This window comes from Colossoma macropomum, unplaced genomic scaffold (assembly GCF_904425465.1).
Source record: "Colossoma macropomum unplaced genomic scaffold, Colossoma_macropomum, whole genome shotgun sequence".
Taxonomy (NCBI): domain Eukaryota; kingdom Metazoa; phylum Chordata; class Actinopteri; order Characiformes; family Serrasalmidae; genus Colossoma; species Colossoma macropomum.
Genome location: NW_023494793.1, coordinates 31,328,949 through 31,344,809, shown reverse-complemented (window position 1 = coordinate 31,344,809; position 15,861 = coordinate 31,328,949). Strand labels below are relative to the sequence as shown.

At 38.7% G+C, this 15,861-nt stretch overlaps 1 protein-coding gene across 3 annotated transcripts in view; it reads right to left on the bottom strand.

Moving 5' to 3' along the window:
• Positions 1 to 2,629: 2,629 nt before the first annotated feature.
• Positions 2,630 to 15,861, bottom strand: part of kazna (kazrin, periplakin interacting protein a) — a 62,216-nt gene continuing 48,984 nt past the window's right edge. For all 3 annotated transcript variants that reach the window (XM_036579171.1, XM_036579169.1, XM_036579170.1), the window contains 8 exons: positions 13,486 to 13,609; positions 8,377 to 8,582; positions 6,738 to 6,856; positions 5,945 to 6,176; positions 4,381 to 4,482; positions 4,093 to 4,259; positions 3,692 to 3,818; positions 2,630 to 3,108 (listed from right to left, as the gene is read on the bottom strand). In XM_036579171.1, coding sequence (XP_036435064.1) covers positions 2,953 to 3,108; positions 3,692 to 3,818; positions 4,093 to 4,259; positions 4,381 to 4,482; positions 5,945 to 6,176; positions 6,738 to 6,856; positions 8,377 to 8,582; positions 13,486 to 13,609 — 1,233 coding nt within the window. In that variant the 3' untranslated portion in view covers positions 2,630 to 2,952. The remainder of the gene's footprint in view (positions 3,109 to 3,691; positions 3,819 to 4,092; positions 4,260 to 4,380; positions 4,483 to 5,944; positions 6,177 to 6,737; positions 6,857 to 8,376; positions 8,583 to 13,485; positions 13,610 to 15,861) is intronic.

The following is a 15,861-nucleotide window of genomic DNA, read 5'->3' as shown; positions in this document are numbered from 1 at the left end:
CCCTTAGACCACCCAGATCACTGTCCTGTATATAAGGTCTAATTGGTTTATAATCTCCTCAAACCGGAGAGGCCTAATCTAAAATGATTTTGTTGAAAATGTTGTTGCTGACACTGTGCTGGATTGAATATAGCTTAGTAACTATTAATGATATTGCTATTAAACTCATCTACAAAGGATAATAAAACGAAAGAAATGAAGGAAAAATAAGTAAACTGGACTGTGAAGGGTTAATAAGCGATTACATTGAATAAGTGAAATTTTGTCAAATATTCTGCTTAACAATTAGTGGGCTGCACTGAAAATGCTGAGGGAAAAGCCAGTGGGCTTCCAGCTTTGAAATCAGTGGGCCAGCAGTGGCCTGCTATCTTCTTGCTATCCTTACCTGCTGGATATTGTCTACAATGCAAAAACTGACATTTTATTTACTGTCCAAAAATAGTAAAAAATAGTTTTATGTTGTCTTTAGGAACTATTTTGCATCACAACACCTTACATGTACCCCTCCACCACGAAGGGCTTTTAAAATTATCCTTACCTCAAAACTTTAGTGAAACAATGTCTCAGACATTAGGAAGCTTATTCATAACTACATAAGGCAGTAATGTTTCGTTAGGTAGTTTTTAGAGTCATTAAACACTTAAACACTCTGGTTCTTCACCACCACTGTAGACAAATCTGACTCAGCAAGTTTCTGTAGAATGGATCATTTCACATCAAACCACTCTGAATGACTCTGTTTACATCTTAACCGTTTAATTATGCTCAAATTTTTGTGGATTTTGTGGATATTGTAGTACTGTTATTTTTCTTAGTATAAACATGATTTATTATTTTTCTTTTTCCTACTTTCTTTCTTTCCTTCTCTATAACTCCCACAAAATAAGGTTTTATTGTGTCTAAACTGAGGAAATGATAGTTCACAGAACTGCAGCTCATTGTTTTGGTTACACAACAACAGACCAATTGCCATGAAGCAGTATTATCAGGCTGCTTCTGAAAAATAATGTCCACTAGAGGAACAGAAGCCAAATCATAGCTTTCCCTCAATGCTGGGAATCCTGCAATGTTTAACTAGCTTTATGAGCAGGTGTGGTGTCGCTGGACAGGTGAGTCATATGGGTCTGTACTTGGAGGGCAGAGGTTCTAAAGAGCGATTTCATTTCACTACTGCCAGCATCATTCACAGGGCGGATGGTATCACATGTACATCAGCTGAGACAAATTGTTCCTTTTCTGTTACTGTACTTTTAGATGAACTTCTGTCAGAAAAACTGTCAAAAACACTGTAACACTGAGAAATAGTTGTAAATATCTTTGTGGTTAGAGAGTAAGTTTAGAGAGCTGTTTAAGGGCCCATATCCTATATATTTGTTGTATTTTATTTCTCATCCCTGAGTCCCTCACTATATTTATGAGGGTTTATGTAACAAAAACAATTAAAAACTTTTTACACAACCATTTTCCAACCTCTCTGTGCCTATAAGACAGATATATGTAAATGAGCTCTGTTCTGATCGGCTGCCCTATATTGTAGCTCATTCAAAAAGCAGTCTGGTGTGAAACACTTCATATATAATTTAAATGTGAATGGGCAAAGCTAAACTGCTGTGGGCTGATTAGACATGCAGTCGAAAGCAAAAGTTTTGGCACCCTTGGCTAAATTGCTGTTCATTTGCTGAATTAAACATAGTGGAAAACTTAAAACATAAAATGTGGCCCATGCAAAAATGTACAGCACATTTTTTGTATTTTATCTTTTATATTTTAAAAGAAAAAAAAAACAAAACAAAAAAAAACTAAAAACTAAAATTTGAAGATTTAAGTTTGTTCCCAGTACAGGATGTGTTAACATTTTTGATTTCGAAAATTAAAAGGAATGGTTTTTATGACATTTTAAAATAGGCCACATAGGCAGCTTAGTTTCTGACTGTACAGGCTTGGGAGTGAACAGCACATTTTAAAACTTTAACAATGTTTACATACTGTATCAAACTCTTTTATAAAAAAAAAATGATATGGGCCTTTTAATGTGTTATATGAGGCAAAGATGAGTGAAGCAAGACCATTTATTATGATGTGTAGGACAATGTAGGCTGACACAGCTACTGATTTACGAAACTTTTTCATGGTTTTTCATTCACAGGTTAAGTCTAATCAGCTAACTTTGGACTGATTGTTCATGTGGTCTTGTAAAGGACCCATATCACGTCAAACCAAAGATTCCTTTTGAAAAAATAAAGCAGCAAAAACAGCTTGTTTGAATTCGTTGTTTTTGAGGCAGCACATAGTTATACGGTTTCTACTCAGCCAATCAGAATAGAGATCATTTACATATTTGAGTTGCAGAAGACAGAGTAACAAAAACAGCCTGTTCAATTCAATGGGATTATCAGAGATTAGAAAATGGTAATGTAAAATGAATTAGGCCTGTTTTTAGTACATAAACCCATACAAACATCATAAGTGGGTTCGTAAAACACAAGAAAAATGTTTGGGCCTTTAAGTCTAAGACCAGGCGTATGCTGTGTCTACAGAACCGCCCCTTAGACACACTTTCTGAATGCAGATTAAGAATGGAGTTTGGCTGTGCATTATGTCAAGAAAGAGTCATTATTAGAGAAGATAATCCAGGTTTAGGCTTCTTTATGCAGAATGGTAAACGTAAATATAAATGGTAGCAGGTTCCAAATATTACAATGATTCATAACGTTCAGGTGCATTGTTATTCAAAGTTGATGCATGAAGTTGCTGTGCAACAATTTTTGTGAGAGTCCAATACAAAAATACATTTAACAACATCACAAAAATCGGACAAAAAAAGTGTTTCAACTGGTAAACATAAACTACTGTAAATGTCCACTAGCTCAAAAAGTGCTGTTTCATCAGGAAACGTTCATTTCTTCAATGCTTTGCACAACATCCTGGCCTGTTTCCTTTAAGGTGCAGGGCTTAGACAGTATCAGCATCAGAGGCAGAGAGCTGTCTGGTTGGACTGTTCTCTGGCTGGGCTGGGGCCTCCTCATATCCATCTCTCTGTAATGAAGCAGAGCTTAGAGAACTGATGTCCCTCCCACTGTGGTTCTTCAGACTGAAGCTTACTGGAGGCTGGGGAAAGGAACATAAGACAAACCTTAACTTTCTTCTCAAACTTTTGACCATTAAACATGTGACCTCGGTTGCAGAACAGATTACAGAGGACTGTAATGGCATTCACCACTAGTGGGCAGTAGAGATTAAACAGAAACCTCTTAAATTCTGTGGACCTACTGGAGGAGCCAGGCTTCAATTCCTCACACTTACAACTTTGTTGCCCTTTACACTGGGTACAAATTTTATGATCAATGGCCCAAATGCCTTGGGGGGGGGAAGTCTAGTTCCATTGACTTACATCTAAAATAAAGTATATTCTTCCTTCTCCTGAAAACGTAGCATTTTGGAGATTGTATTCTATGTCTTACAGGGTTCCACTGTAAATGCAACCTTGGTTTCAGTGGGTTATCCTCTCATTTAACCCCCTGAAACTAACTTTAACCCCTAAATAAATATATAATTGTTTTCCATGTAGTTACTGAATAATAAGCCTGAACATGTAATGTGTCTTGGAATTTAAGGGGTTAAAATATAGATGAAAACATATTTTAATCATCACAGTTACTGTTGCAATGTAAGGAATAAGTCAGTGTCACACCTTGGCTGTGAGTTTTCTGAAAGACAGTTGGTCGTCATGGCGACCGATGGTGGAACGTCTCAGAGAACTCTGACGAGACAGAGTGGGCGGAGTTCCCAAAGGCTCGACTTCCTGTTCAATGCCCAATCTGCAGAGACACATAATATGGGACTCTGTGATAGCACCATTCAGACCATATATGCAAGCTCCCTCTCTCTGTCCCTTTGTCTCTCTCTCTCCCTCTCTCTCTCCTTCTGTCTCTCCCTCTCTTTCTCTATTTCTCAGACTCTATCTTCTCTGTTTCCCTCCCTGCCTCTTTCTCTCTCTCGCTCTCTCTCTCTCCCTCTCTCTCTCTATCTTTATCTCTCTCTCTCTCTCCACCCACCCCACCCTATGTCTCCTTTGCTTTCTCTCTCTCTCACCTTGCAGGGCTGAGGAGGGCCTTCATTTCTTCACTCAGGTGTTGACGGACCATATGCTTGTTTCCAGGGATACCTAGAGCCGTTGCCATAGAGTCCGTGGTGAAGGAAGGATCCAGCACCATGACTGCACCATGGACCCCGCTGCTCTGAAGATTGTCAGCAAATTCCTGCAAATGCACACGTTCACATCCGAGACAATTGCTTTTCCCTCTCCACATCTTCATGTATCATCTTTATATTATACTTGCACTTGTTTCTGTAGTTCCTCAGTGTGTATCAATAATGTACCTTCAGGTCGATGTCTCTCAGCCATTTAATGATACGCTGGCAGGTCCACACTAAAGGGTCTGTGTTCTGGCTCTCACAGTCCGCTCGTCTTGCCTGCAGCACCTTCAGCCACATATACAACATGAATCAGCATGGACCACACTGCCATTTTACATGCATTTTAGACCAAAGCTGATAAAAATATGCATATTTGGAAGTTGTGTAGACACTGGCTGCTCTCATTAGAACAAAATACAATTTTGTGCCCGTGTCCTGTATATTATTTGCATTTTACTTTTCCTCTGACGTCCACTTATACCATTTGTGCGGGGTTATGTGCTAAAAACAGTCAACCAACCCCTTTTTAACCCTTAGAATTAAACAGGCTGTGCCTCTAAGACTGATATATGTAAATAACATTTGTTCTGATTGACTACTCTCATTCAAAAAGAAGTCCAGGATAAAACACTACTCATAACTTCAGCATGAATGGTTGGGGCTAAACTGCTGTAGGCTGATTAGGTGGACATATGTTAATTATTTTCTGTGACATCACAGAAACTGTGGAATTTAAAACAGGCTGTTTTTGCAGCTTAGTTTACATGAATGAGCTCAATGGACTGGAAAGTAAATGGTATGTTTTGAAACTTTTACAGTGTTTAAATACTACAACTCTTTTTATTTCATAAAAGTGTGGAAACTTACATCTGTGGTATGAATAGAATCCCAACATTGTAGATTTTATAGGGTATAATAAAGACCTCAACATTTGCTTTTGGTTCCTGAGACAAAGGTTAAGGTTGGGGTAGAAGGTAAGTAGCACAACAGCACTGAGTTGCAGTAACACAGAATGTTCCCAGCTTTATGGAAAAGGCTGTGGACACACATACTAAGACTTATTAGTCAGTAACTACAGGGGCTTCAATGCAAACTAGTTGAGCTATTCTTAGGTTATAGAAGTGTGTGATAAAACTTTGGGCCTGCTGGTGGGCCCTGGCCATGTAAGAGGTTAACACATCCTCTACAGTGAACACACTTCTGAACATTTTAATGCAAATTTAATGTTTATTTGCTGAAATTAATGTATTGGGGAAAAGAATAAACCATAAATTGTGGCCTGTACAAAAGTTAGGGCACATTTTATATGTCATGTTTTATTTTTTTCTCCAACACATTAAGCTCAAAACATATAATTTGACTGGAGGTGTACAAATTTTCCATACTGTATATTTAACATAACCACTAAATGTAATGTCAGTTTTTGCAGTAATTAATATCTGCGCCCTTTGGCTTTAATATAGTTTCCATTCTGTTTGGTAAACTTGCTTTGAGTTTTTCAACGAGATCTGCAGGAATCCCAGAGTTCAGTCTTAGAAGAACACATGAAGTTGGGGTCTGGGTGCTGGGGTGACTGGATTTGCAGAAATATGCCAGATTTAAAAACCAGAAATGCAGCTTTTATCTTAAGTTTCTTTTTGGCTCCTGGGTTTATGGTTGCGTTAGGTGTTGCAGAGCAACATTTAGCTATGGTACCAAGACCCCCACAAAGACAGCAATACAAACTTGTGTGTGCGTGTTTGTGTACCTCTTTGTTGAAGTTGAGCATGTGCAGTAGTTGTATTCCCAGCAGGAGGCTGCTCTGATGGGCTTTTTTGGACACGTGCAGGTGCTTTTCCAGGTCGCTGCGAGTGAGTGTGCTCAACAGGCGTCCATCCACTAGGTGGGTGTGGAAAAACTGGGAGTACTGTGGCAGTCCTACATCACTCAGCCACGCCTGCGCCACCCAGTGGTGGTCCAGATCCGCTGCTTTTGATAGCCTGACAGCAGACACACACAAAAACTTTCTGTTTATCTGCTTTGAACAGGCTTTTATACAAGGTTTGTGTGCTGCCCCTGTTGGGTGCGTACATTTGGAACGTTTTTGTATATTTTATATGTACAGTGGATAACACTGTGGTCAGTCTGGTTGCAGTATGTAGCCTCTTTCTGCAGGCCTTCTAGTGGCCACTTTTGATTAATACAATCAAATATTTGTTTCCTTATTCTGGCATCAGATTAACTAGGACACTGCTGGCTCTCTGTGTGACTCAGGGTTGAGCTGCTAGTGAGCAAAGAGGAGAGAAAGGGGAGGGGTGAGAACCCCCTGCTGTGAAAACAATGCACACCTTTCACCCGCACAACCTCTGCTTTCTTAATATCAAAAAATAGAGTACAACTGCCACAATAAAACAGCATTTTAAGAAATAAAGCATTTTATAAATGTTGAGCTAACAAAAACAATGTGTAAACAAGACAATTACCAATAAAACAGCATTTTTGCACACAATGCAAGAAAGTAGTTTGGACTGGACTTTTGTTTAAGTGTGTATACATCTCACCCATGTCCAGACTCAGCCTGTCTGTAGTCTTCAATGGCCAGGCGCAGTTTCCTGCGATGCATAGAGTTACTGATGCCCAAACCAGCCTCAAGATCTGCATCAGTTAAGGCTAACATCACCTAGCACAAACACAATGATAAACACATGAAAAGTAAGTCACAAGTAGCTATAGAGGTGAGCCATTGTCTGAGATCTGACAATAAGCAGTTTGGTGTAAAAGCTTTCAGTGTAACCAGAGTCATTTCTTGCTAGCAATCACTTAGGGCCCCCAAGCCACATGGGGTCCTGTGAATAATAGGGTCCTGTAAGTATGAAACTCAAGTATTAATTCATATTCAAATAATCAGAGAAGAGGCATTGGTCAAAACAGCAGAATTGCGTAACGTGAAAGTGAACAGTCTCAAAAATCATGGCAGTGTAAACACAGACAAACAACATCGGCAATAATGAACATCAGACACAATCAAAAGCTCATTAAGTGAAAGCAAATCTCTTAACAGACAGGATCATTGCTAAACATAACCTGAGTAATGGAAAACTAGTGATATAGTCTGATGCATCTTCTTCCACCCTTTGTCTACATTTGCAGTCGAAGAGTTTAATTCCAAAATGCTGTATATCCATTTGGAATAATTTTGGACATAATGAGTTCTCAAAAAAAAATAACAGCTGACATGTAATGGAAAACACATTTTTGCTTCTCCAATAAAGGTGGCATCAATCATAATATACCATTGATATTTGTTGTGTGTGTGAAGTATATAACAACATATATAATGAAAAAAAAGCCTTGAAAGTGGTCTATAATGTGTTTTGCAACAAAGCCATTCCGTTATATTTAGAGAATGCTAAAGGATGCCGTCAACCCACAATGCTTGTGGCCACCTCTTTGACATACTGAACATGTAGTGAAATCATACTAAAATATGACTTAATTTCATGATTAGATCTTATGATTGCTCTGTATGACTCTATATGAGACCATTTTACAGAAGCAAGTGCAGCATATGGTATGGACCCTGCTCCCTCACGATGGCCCCATCCAAATGTGTTTTTGATGAAACCAAATTACTTCCATGGCCTCCGCAGTCACCAGATTTAAACATGTGAACTACATTTTCACCTCCTTCATCCCATCAAAACTTCTGTGAGAGCGTTCTCATTCAGTACTGAAACTGGCCTAAATGCAAAGGGTGGCCCTGCTCCTTATAACGTACTTAATATTTGGATATTTTTAGGTCTGTTATGTCCACCACAGCACATGCATACATGTTGTATTGTGTCATATGTCATAATCTTTTCCAGATTTCACTCTAAGCTCTAATAAATAACCATATTACTGTATAATATATTGTGCAGTGCATAGCATATATTGTATAGCATTTTTATACTGTAAAAAAGTAGAATAGGCCACAAATTATCAGCGTTTCTGTTAATATGGCCATCTGCTATGTATATTTCACAAACGTATAACCGCATTATATTGTATATTATATGGAGTGCAGTGCATACTGTTCTGTTTTCATAATACAGTAAGCCTACATATAACGTTGGACTAGTATAGTGTAAGTTAGTTATAGTTTATACGGTATGTTTTCTTTACAGTGTGCGCTGTAGCTGTTCTGGTGTGTTCTCTGACCTTGCCGCTCTTGATGTTGTCTGCACAGGCGCGGATGTACATGGGCATGGCCATGATGACCTCAAGCCAGGCCTGCACAGTGCCCGCTCGCCACCGGGACATGGGCACCGTCCGCGCCAGCTCCACCTGCTGCAGTCTGTCCAGCTGCTCCTCACAATCTGATAGGCTCACACTCAGACGGGCGGGGCTCGAGAGACTGTCTGAGTCTGGATTGGTGGATGTAGGGAGAAAAGGCAGGGCTGTTTGCAAGAGACCTTTAGGGTGTAACTCTGGTCTGAATCCTACTGAACTGTATATAACTACATGCATTTCCTGGGCTGGGTTTAATACCAGAGTTACTACCGCTAGTAGCGCTAGTATCACTTCCATCCACATGCTTACGGTTAATGGTTAAAATAAAGAGGGTGCATATGCTGTTTATGGTGTTTGTGTAGGAATATGTACAAAACCACTCATAATTCATTTCAATGACAATTTTCCGCCATCTCTTTATCCCATGTAAACAAATAGGCTGTCTAATTCTAATGGATGAAGGACTGAAACACTCCTTATAACTTCAGTGTGAATAGGTGGAATAGGTTATATGTAGGCTGAAGATATATTAGTATGGTTTATGGCATCACAAAAACAATGTATTCAAAACAGGCCACAGCTTAATGTCCATATATGGATCACACAGTCTGGAGAATGAATGGCATATTTTGAAGCTTCAACAATGTTTACATACTACTTCAAACTCTTTTATCTGAAAAAATCAACAAATATTTGGTTTTCCATGATATGGGCTCTTTAATTCCACTGATATTTGGAAATGTCTGCTTAAGATATAAACGAAGTCACTTAGAGTGGTTTGATGTGAAATACTCTTCTATTTAAACCTAGTCATGAATTATTTACAGAAATAGTAATACAAACCAAACTAAAACATGCTGCCTGGCACCTGAGACTTTGTTTTATGACAGTTCTGAAATGAGGTGTTGGCCTAAGGCCTAAATCCATTCAAGGTGGAGAGGTACATTCAGGCGTTGAAAGACAAAGCAGCCCCCAAAGAAAGCTAGACCACTTTTGCACATTTTACCACTATCAACATCTCACATAAAACCACAGAAGACACGTGTAGGTTGTTCGGGATAGTGAATAAAATAAATAATATAAATAAAATTTATAGACTCTGGTTCCTTCCACCTCACCATGAAGAAAATTTGAGTCAATAAGTTTATCCACAAATGCACCATTTCACATCAAAACACATCGAATGACTCTGTTTCCATCTCAATTGTTGAATTATGCGTATATTCAGAAAAATCTGAGTTTCCCCCTTTAGGACTAAGAGAAAACTGCACCCCAAGTGGTTTCTGAGGGTGAACCTACGTAATGCCACCAGCAGATGGCAGTATAAATGTATTATTTCCCCACTTCTGGTCCATCAGTTCTCTCTAAAAAGCTGGGCCTGACAGTATCACAGTATGGTACCCTACCAAGGGTAATGTGACATGAGCTCACAGAGGTATTCAAAGTGACTTCTTGTACAGCAATGAATATGTTCCTCCTCTGCTCCCTTTTTAATCTCTAGAAAGTTATTCTAGACATCCTTGTGCAGCTACTACATACTACCCTGAAGACTCATGGAGGTTGTGTGCTGACTCTAACCTTTTGCAGACGTATACTTCGTGGCTGAATTTGATCTTTATCGGTTAATATATAACTGCATAATGTCACAGCTGGCCCCTCCCTTGCCCGCATTAGAAACAAAATAAAACAAACATTTATCTCTATTAGATTTTAGTTGGTTTGTTTTTTCTACACCGTGTGAATGCAGCAGAGCAATAGAAATGCTTTGAAATAACTTGGAATAAAAGATCTTTTCATTAAAAGGAGAATAACTGTTTGGAGGGAGGACTCTATGCCTGAAGCCCCTCCTTCTTCCAATCTAATATCATAAAAATGTCCTGTGACAAAGCTTTTATACCCAAACACCATCTTATCTTCTCCCTGCTCCTCAGTTCTGTCAGTGCTACTTCCATTCATGAAGGTGGGGGGTGGGAGGTGCGGGTCCAGCCTTCTAGCTCAAAGCAGAAGCTGACCAAAACCCCAGACCAAGTTCTCAGAGTTCTCTTCCCTCCTAGAATCACGACCCCCTCTCATACTACCACCATACGTTGAAGACGTGGTCCAAACTCGCAAACTTATATTAAAAGCTAAGAATGTTTTTGCCTTCTCTTGAAAAGTTACTATTCTGGAGATGCATGTTTTGATATGTATGTAACACCTTTGGAATTTGAACTGGAATGTGGAATTTTTTGCTAATCTCTGAAAAAACTACCTGATGAAAGATGACATCAGTGTGTTCACTGGGTGTGAAGATGCCGAGGATGATCACCATCACTGTGCATTCCAGCTTTTTAGCTTCTTGGATTGGTGAGTATCACACAAACACAACAGAAATGTACACAGCATTACCATCACTTGTGTCAGAGTATTAGAGGTGTTCAGGAGGTCAAGAGTTACAGTTAGTCACACAGAGACTCCACTAACTGATGGCAGCTAATTTTCACCTCTAAAGGAGACAACATAGCTGCCGACAGCTCGGGGAGGTGCAGAGCTTTCACACCAGACCACACACATGCAAAGTGCTCTCAGCCTCTTCCACTTGTGGCACTGAATTTATTTCAAAATACTTTATTTATCAATAACTTTAACATTTGTTTCCATGCCATTCAGATCTCTAACATGTAGCTAATCCCAGACAGGCCATACAGAGGTTCTTCACTATTCAAAACTACCTGACTCTTCCACTGACAGTTCAATCAGTACTGTATTCACATTTACACGTTTAAACATGGAATCAAAAAAGAACTTCTGTTTTAAAAAAAAGGGCAAAGAAATAGAAACTGTGGTCACAAGTTCTGAGATGTGGGGCTTTGTTAAAGACAGGCAATTCTACCTCATCTGCAAAGCAGTAAGGACAACGGTTTCCATGACACCCCTCCGTATGCAGGCAGAGGAGAATGGAAGCTTCCCTTAGCTACCGACCTCAGACCAGATTTGTAATTGTGCAGAAAGGACATGAAGGTTATTTGTGCAGCAAAGCTGGTCCTGGATCAGCGTTCAAGGGAAACCTCCTGTCCAAGTGTAAGTGTTTTAGCGGCAGTTCAGAGCGCTCCTGTTGGCATGGCAGGCAATCTCAGCCAGTAAACTCACACTGACTACTGTTTCTATAGCAAACACTGACAAAACTTCTGTAGCAAAAACTTTTGTTTTGAAATGTGGTTGATTTTAATTCCTCAGTATCATAAGAGCAAACCATACATGGCAGTTTCATACATCACTGAGGACTGTACAACTCTGACCACACTGTCTGAATGGTTGTAAAATGTTCTACCTGTGTTATTAATAGGGATAAATGATGATATTGGAATCATATTAATATTGGCAGACTGTACTGTATGTGCAACCCTACAGAAATGACTGTTATCTTTCTCTGTAATGCTCATCAAAGTGTTTCTAGTCCTAATTTCTACTTGTTGTACATGTTTATGAATCAGCATCAGCAGATATGTACATGAAAAATGCTGGATGTCAGCACTGGCCCAAAATTACCATATTTGTGCTTCCCTAGTTATTATATTTGACAACAGCATTTTTTTTTTCATATTATTCTGATGAACAATGGTTACTAAATTACAACAATGGTCGAATGGTTGAGCTGCTGGATATACTTTACTAAGTGGAAGAAATCAGTAAATCATTAAAACACACTACTGTTCAAATATTTTTAATAAAGTAAAACTGATTTTGTCGCAGATATATTTGTAAAAAGTTTCTAATCGGCTAATATTAAATATTCTATGGGTTTTAAACAATTTGTAGCACGCTGTAAACATTAATATTGAAATGAGCTGTAGATGATTTCATAATAAAGGAGAAAGCTGTGCAGCATCCAGAATGAACTTACACTTGAACTTTGATATGATAATTTTGGTGGTTACTAGAGTGTTGCTAGATGGTTGCTATGGTATCCTGGGTGGTTGCTAGTGTGTTGCTAGGTGTTTGCTATTGTATTCCAGGTGGTTGCTAGGGTGCTGCTAGGGGGTTACTATGGTATCCCACATAGTTAATAGGGTGTGGCTAGAGTACTTTTATTGTCATGATATAAGTGAGGTACTTTTGACCACATACTAAGCCTGCCATTCCGCCTGACGAACACTCCGGAGTTAGAATGGTGTCCATATCAAGGGAAAAAGGTTAGAGGACAAAAATCCAGCAGAAAAATAATAACGATAAGAAGAATTATATATGATGAATAACAATAGTGCTGCACATTGCAAATCACGAATAAATATTATATGACAAGTGATTCCAAACTTGCATACTTGCTTTAAATACTCCATCTCATGTTCTGCTGTTTATACATTAATGTTGTTTTGTTTATGCAGTAGTTACTGAATAATAAGCCTTAATAAGCCTTAAGATTAATAACTGAATGCTAATTCAGGAGTTTAAGGGGTTAAGATGTTCAGAGTTGTGTTACTGTTGAGGGCTGTGTTTGCATGTTATTGAGAGGCTCTAAATCTTTTATGCCTGTCTGGCTCCGTGCAGCCTGCCACTTCCCAGCAGGGAGAACTCTACTAACATGGTCAGACCTAGCCAATGACCCACACAGGACAACAGATATGGTTAAATTAATTAAACAAAAGGCATTTAGGACAACAGACAATTTACAAGCACAGATGTGTACCACAATGGGTTTGTTATTTACAAATCCAGCAGTCCTTCAAGTTTCCAGAGCAAGTATAGTAAGTGTCAGTGTAAAGGGGGATGAGAAGGTTAGGAGATGTGCTGCGGTTCACGGCGTGACAGATCCAAATCCACTGAGGATCGCCCTGCAGTGCAGGACTCGCCTTATCAGTTAACTTGTGCTCTTGTAGTCAACAGCAACACACGGAGCAAACACCTACTCCTCTGAGGCTCAACCTGACACCCACTCTTTCTCTCACTCTCTCACACTCAGTCTGTCGCGCTCTTGCTCACACACACAGGTCAGAGAGGCTGTCTGGCTGCATCACCAGTCAGCGTCTTCCTCTATGTAGTAGTCAGGTGTGTTGGTACCGTCGAACAGGCCGGGATCCAGAGACTTCCTCTGCTTTCCTCGGGCAAAGACGCGGGACAGCGAACCCAGGCCCATCTTCTCCTTCTTCTTCCTCCTTTTCTGGTCCTCCAGGTCCTCTAAAGACTGCAGCCACAGAAAACGGCAGATCAGAGAAGAGCTGACTGAGCTTTAAACCACTTAAATCGTAGGCTTATCGTTCTATTATTAACCTTAACCTTAGACCAGACAAGGAAAAAGTACATAGAAACTGTACTTATGTTAACGTGCACATTTTCTTTGGCTGCGAAATGGATCCCTAATTGTGCTTTAGGGCACTATGATATTACGTTAATAGCGGCCAGTGAGTCACAGATTCTCTTCATTCTCTGAAGTTAACACTGTAAAAAAGCAGCGCTGTACATGCAAAAACAAAGACTTCAATCCATTTACACCTGCCACTCAACATGTAGGAGAAACACTGAATGGTAACTGTTGTAGATGACTGTAATTGTGGACCAAGAATGTGTAGCCTAGTCAATTTTTTATTTCTCCTCCACCACTGCACTTTTCAGAACTTTATTGCCATGTCTAGGGCCATGAATAAAAAGCCAACTTCATCCTTGCTCAAGAAAATTAATGTTGGCATGTTTATGCAGCTGGTGAATACTGAAGCAAGAAAATAATCTGAAATAATTTATAAATTCATGCATTTTTATCACTACTTATTAAATGAAATAGATTGCCAGTATATAGCACAATTCTAATGAGGGAGTAGAGATTCATTTCGGTCGCAGGCTTTATCTGGTGGTGTGAGATGTGGTGCAGTGACTAGTCCTTGCACGTTAGCAAATTAGCAAAGCTGTGTGCAGTAATATTTTACCCAGGTATGAATTTGGTTGGATGTTTTAATAAGAACAATAAATTCAAATACAATAAATTCAAATGCACAAGAACTTCTCTTGGAAATTTGAGTAAAAGTACAAGCATTTAATTTTAGTAATATGTGAACAAATATTTTGAAATAATACTATAGTATAATAGTAAAATGCAATGACTCAAGTATATATATTAAGTCTTAGCATTCAGCTAATAAAAAATTTCAGTAACTACTAGGGGTGTAAATCTCTGACTTCACAATTTATTTACGATTCTTAAAAAAAAGATTCAATGAAATCTCAGATTTCACTGTGATGTGCTTAATGATTTTATCTGATTTTCTGTGATTTAAGTTGAATGTTTTGATATAATTCAGACATTTTGTTTAACCTGAAGATCCCTATTTGACCAGAGTTACGATTTATATAATACTTATAATAAAAACAATATACAGTTTGTTGTTTTGGATTTTTACCAAATTTCTTTCAATTTAGTCATCACGATTTCACACCCACATTTGCCAGATCTCCCTACTTTACTTTTACAAACCCAATTCCAAAAAAGTTAGCACAGTATGTCAAACGCAAATAAAAACAGAAAGCAGTTACTTGTAAATCTACTTTGACCTGTATATAAACAAAAAAGTACAAAGAGAAGATATTTAATGCTTTACCTTATCAACTTCATTGTTTTTGCAAATATACGCTCAATCTGAAATTGAAACCTGCAACGTGTTCCAAAAAAGTTGGGGCAGGGGCAATTTCAGAAAAGGAAGGGTTTCAGTGTCACAACGCTACTTGCTTATTGTCCGCTACAGCAGTCTGTTCCGCATGTGGGCAGAGTGAGAAATCCAAAAGAAATCAGAGTAAGAGTATATATACACTGAGAAATTTGATTACTGAGCTAAAATCCAGCTCTCCTTATCTGATTTCTTAATCAGATTTTTGGATCGGAGTATGGTGTTCACATGAATAATCGGAAATCGGATAACTGCAGAAATCTGATTACGATCGGATTACTGAGTGCATCAAAATGCACTCATTGTTAAATGTTCAGAAAATATCTTAAAAAAAGGTGATGTAATCATGTTTGGGTATAAAAGGAGCATCCAGGAAAGGCTGAGTCCTTTATGACCAAGAATGGGTGAATCACATTTTGCAAAAAATGCATCAGCAAATAGTGCAGTTGTTTAAAAACAACATTCCTTAACCAGCATTCGCAAGGATTTTAGGTATTGTACACACTACGGTGCATTATATCATCAAAGGATTCAGGAAAAGGATTCAGAAAAATTGTTACCAGCCTAAAGTTCCAAAGTCGGGGGGGTGTCATGGTATGGGGGGTATTAGTAGGTAACTTGCATATCTGTGAAAACACCATTAACACTGAAAGATGTGTAGGGGTTCTAGGTGATGTAACAGTGGTAAACCGGCATAAAGTTTAGAATGAGTGTACGTTTATAAAAAAACAAAGTTCTTAAGGTAAAACATTGAATATTGTGTTTTTGTACTGTTTTCAGT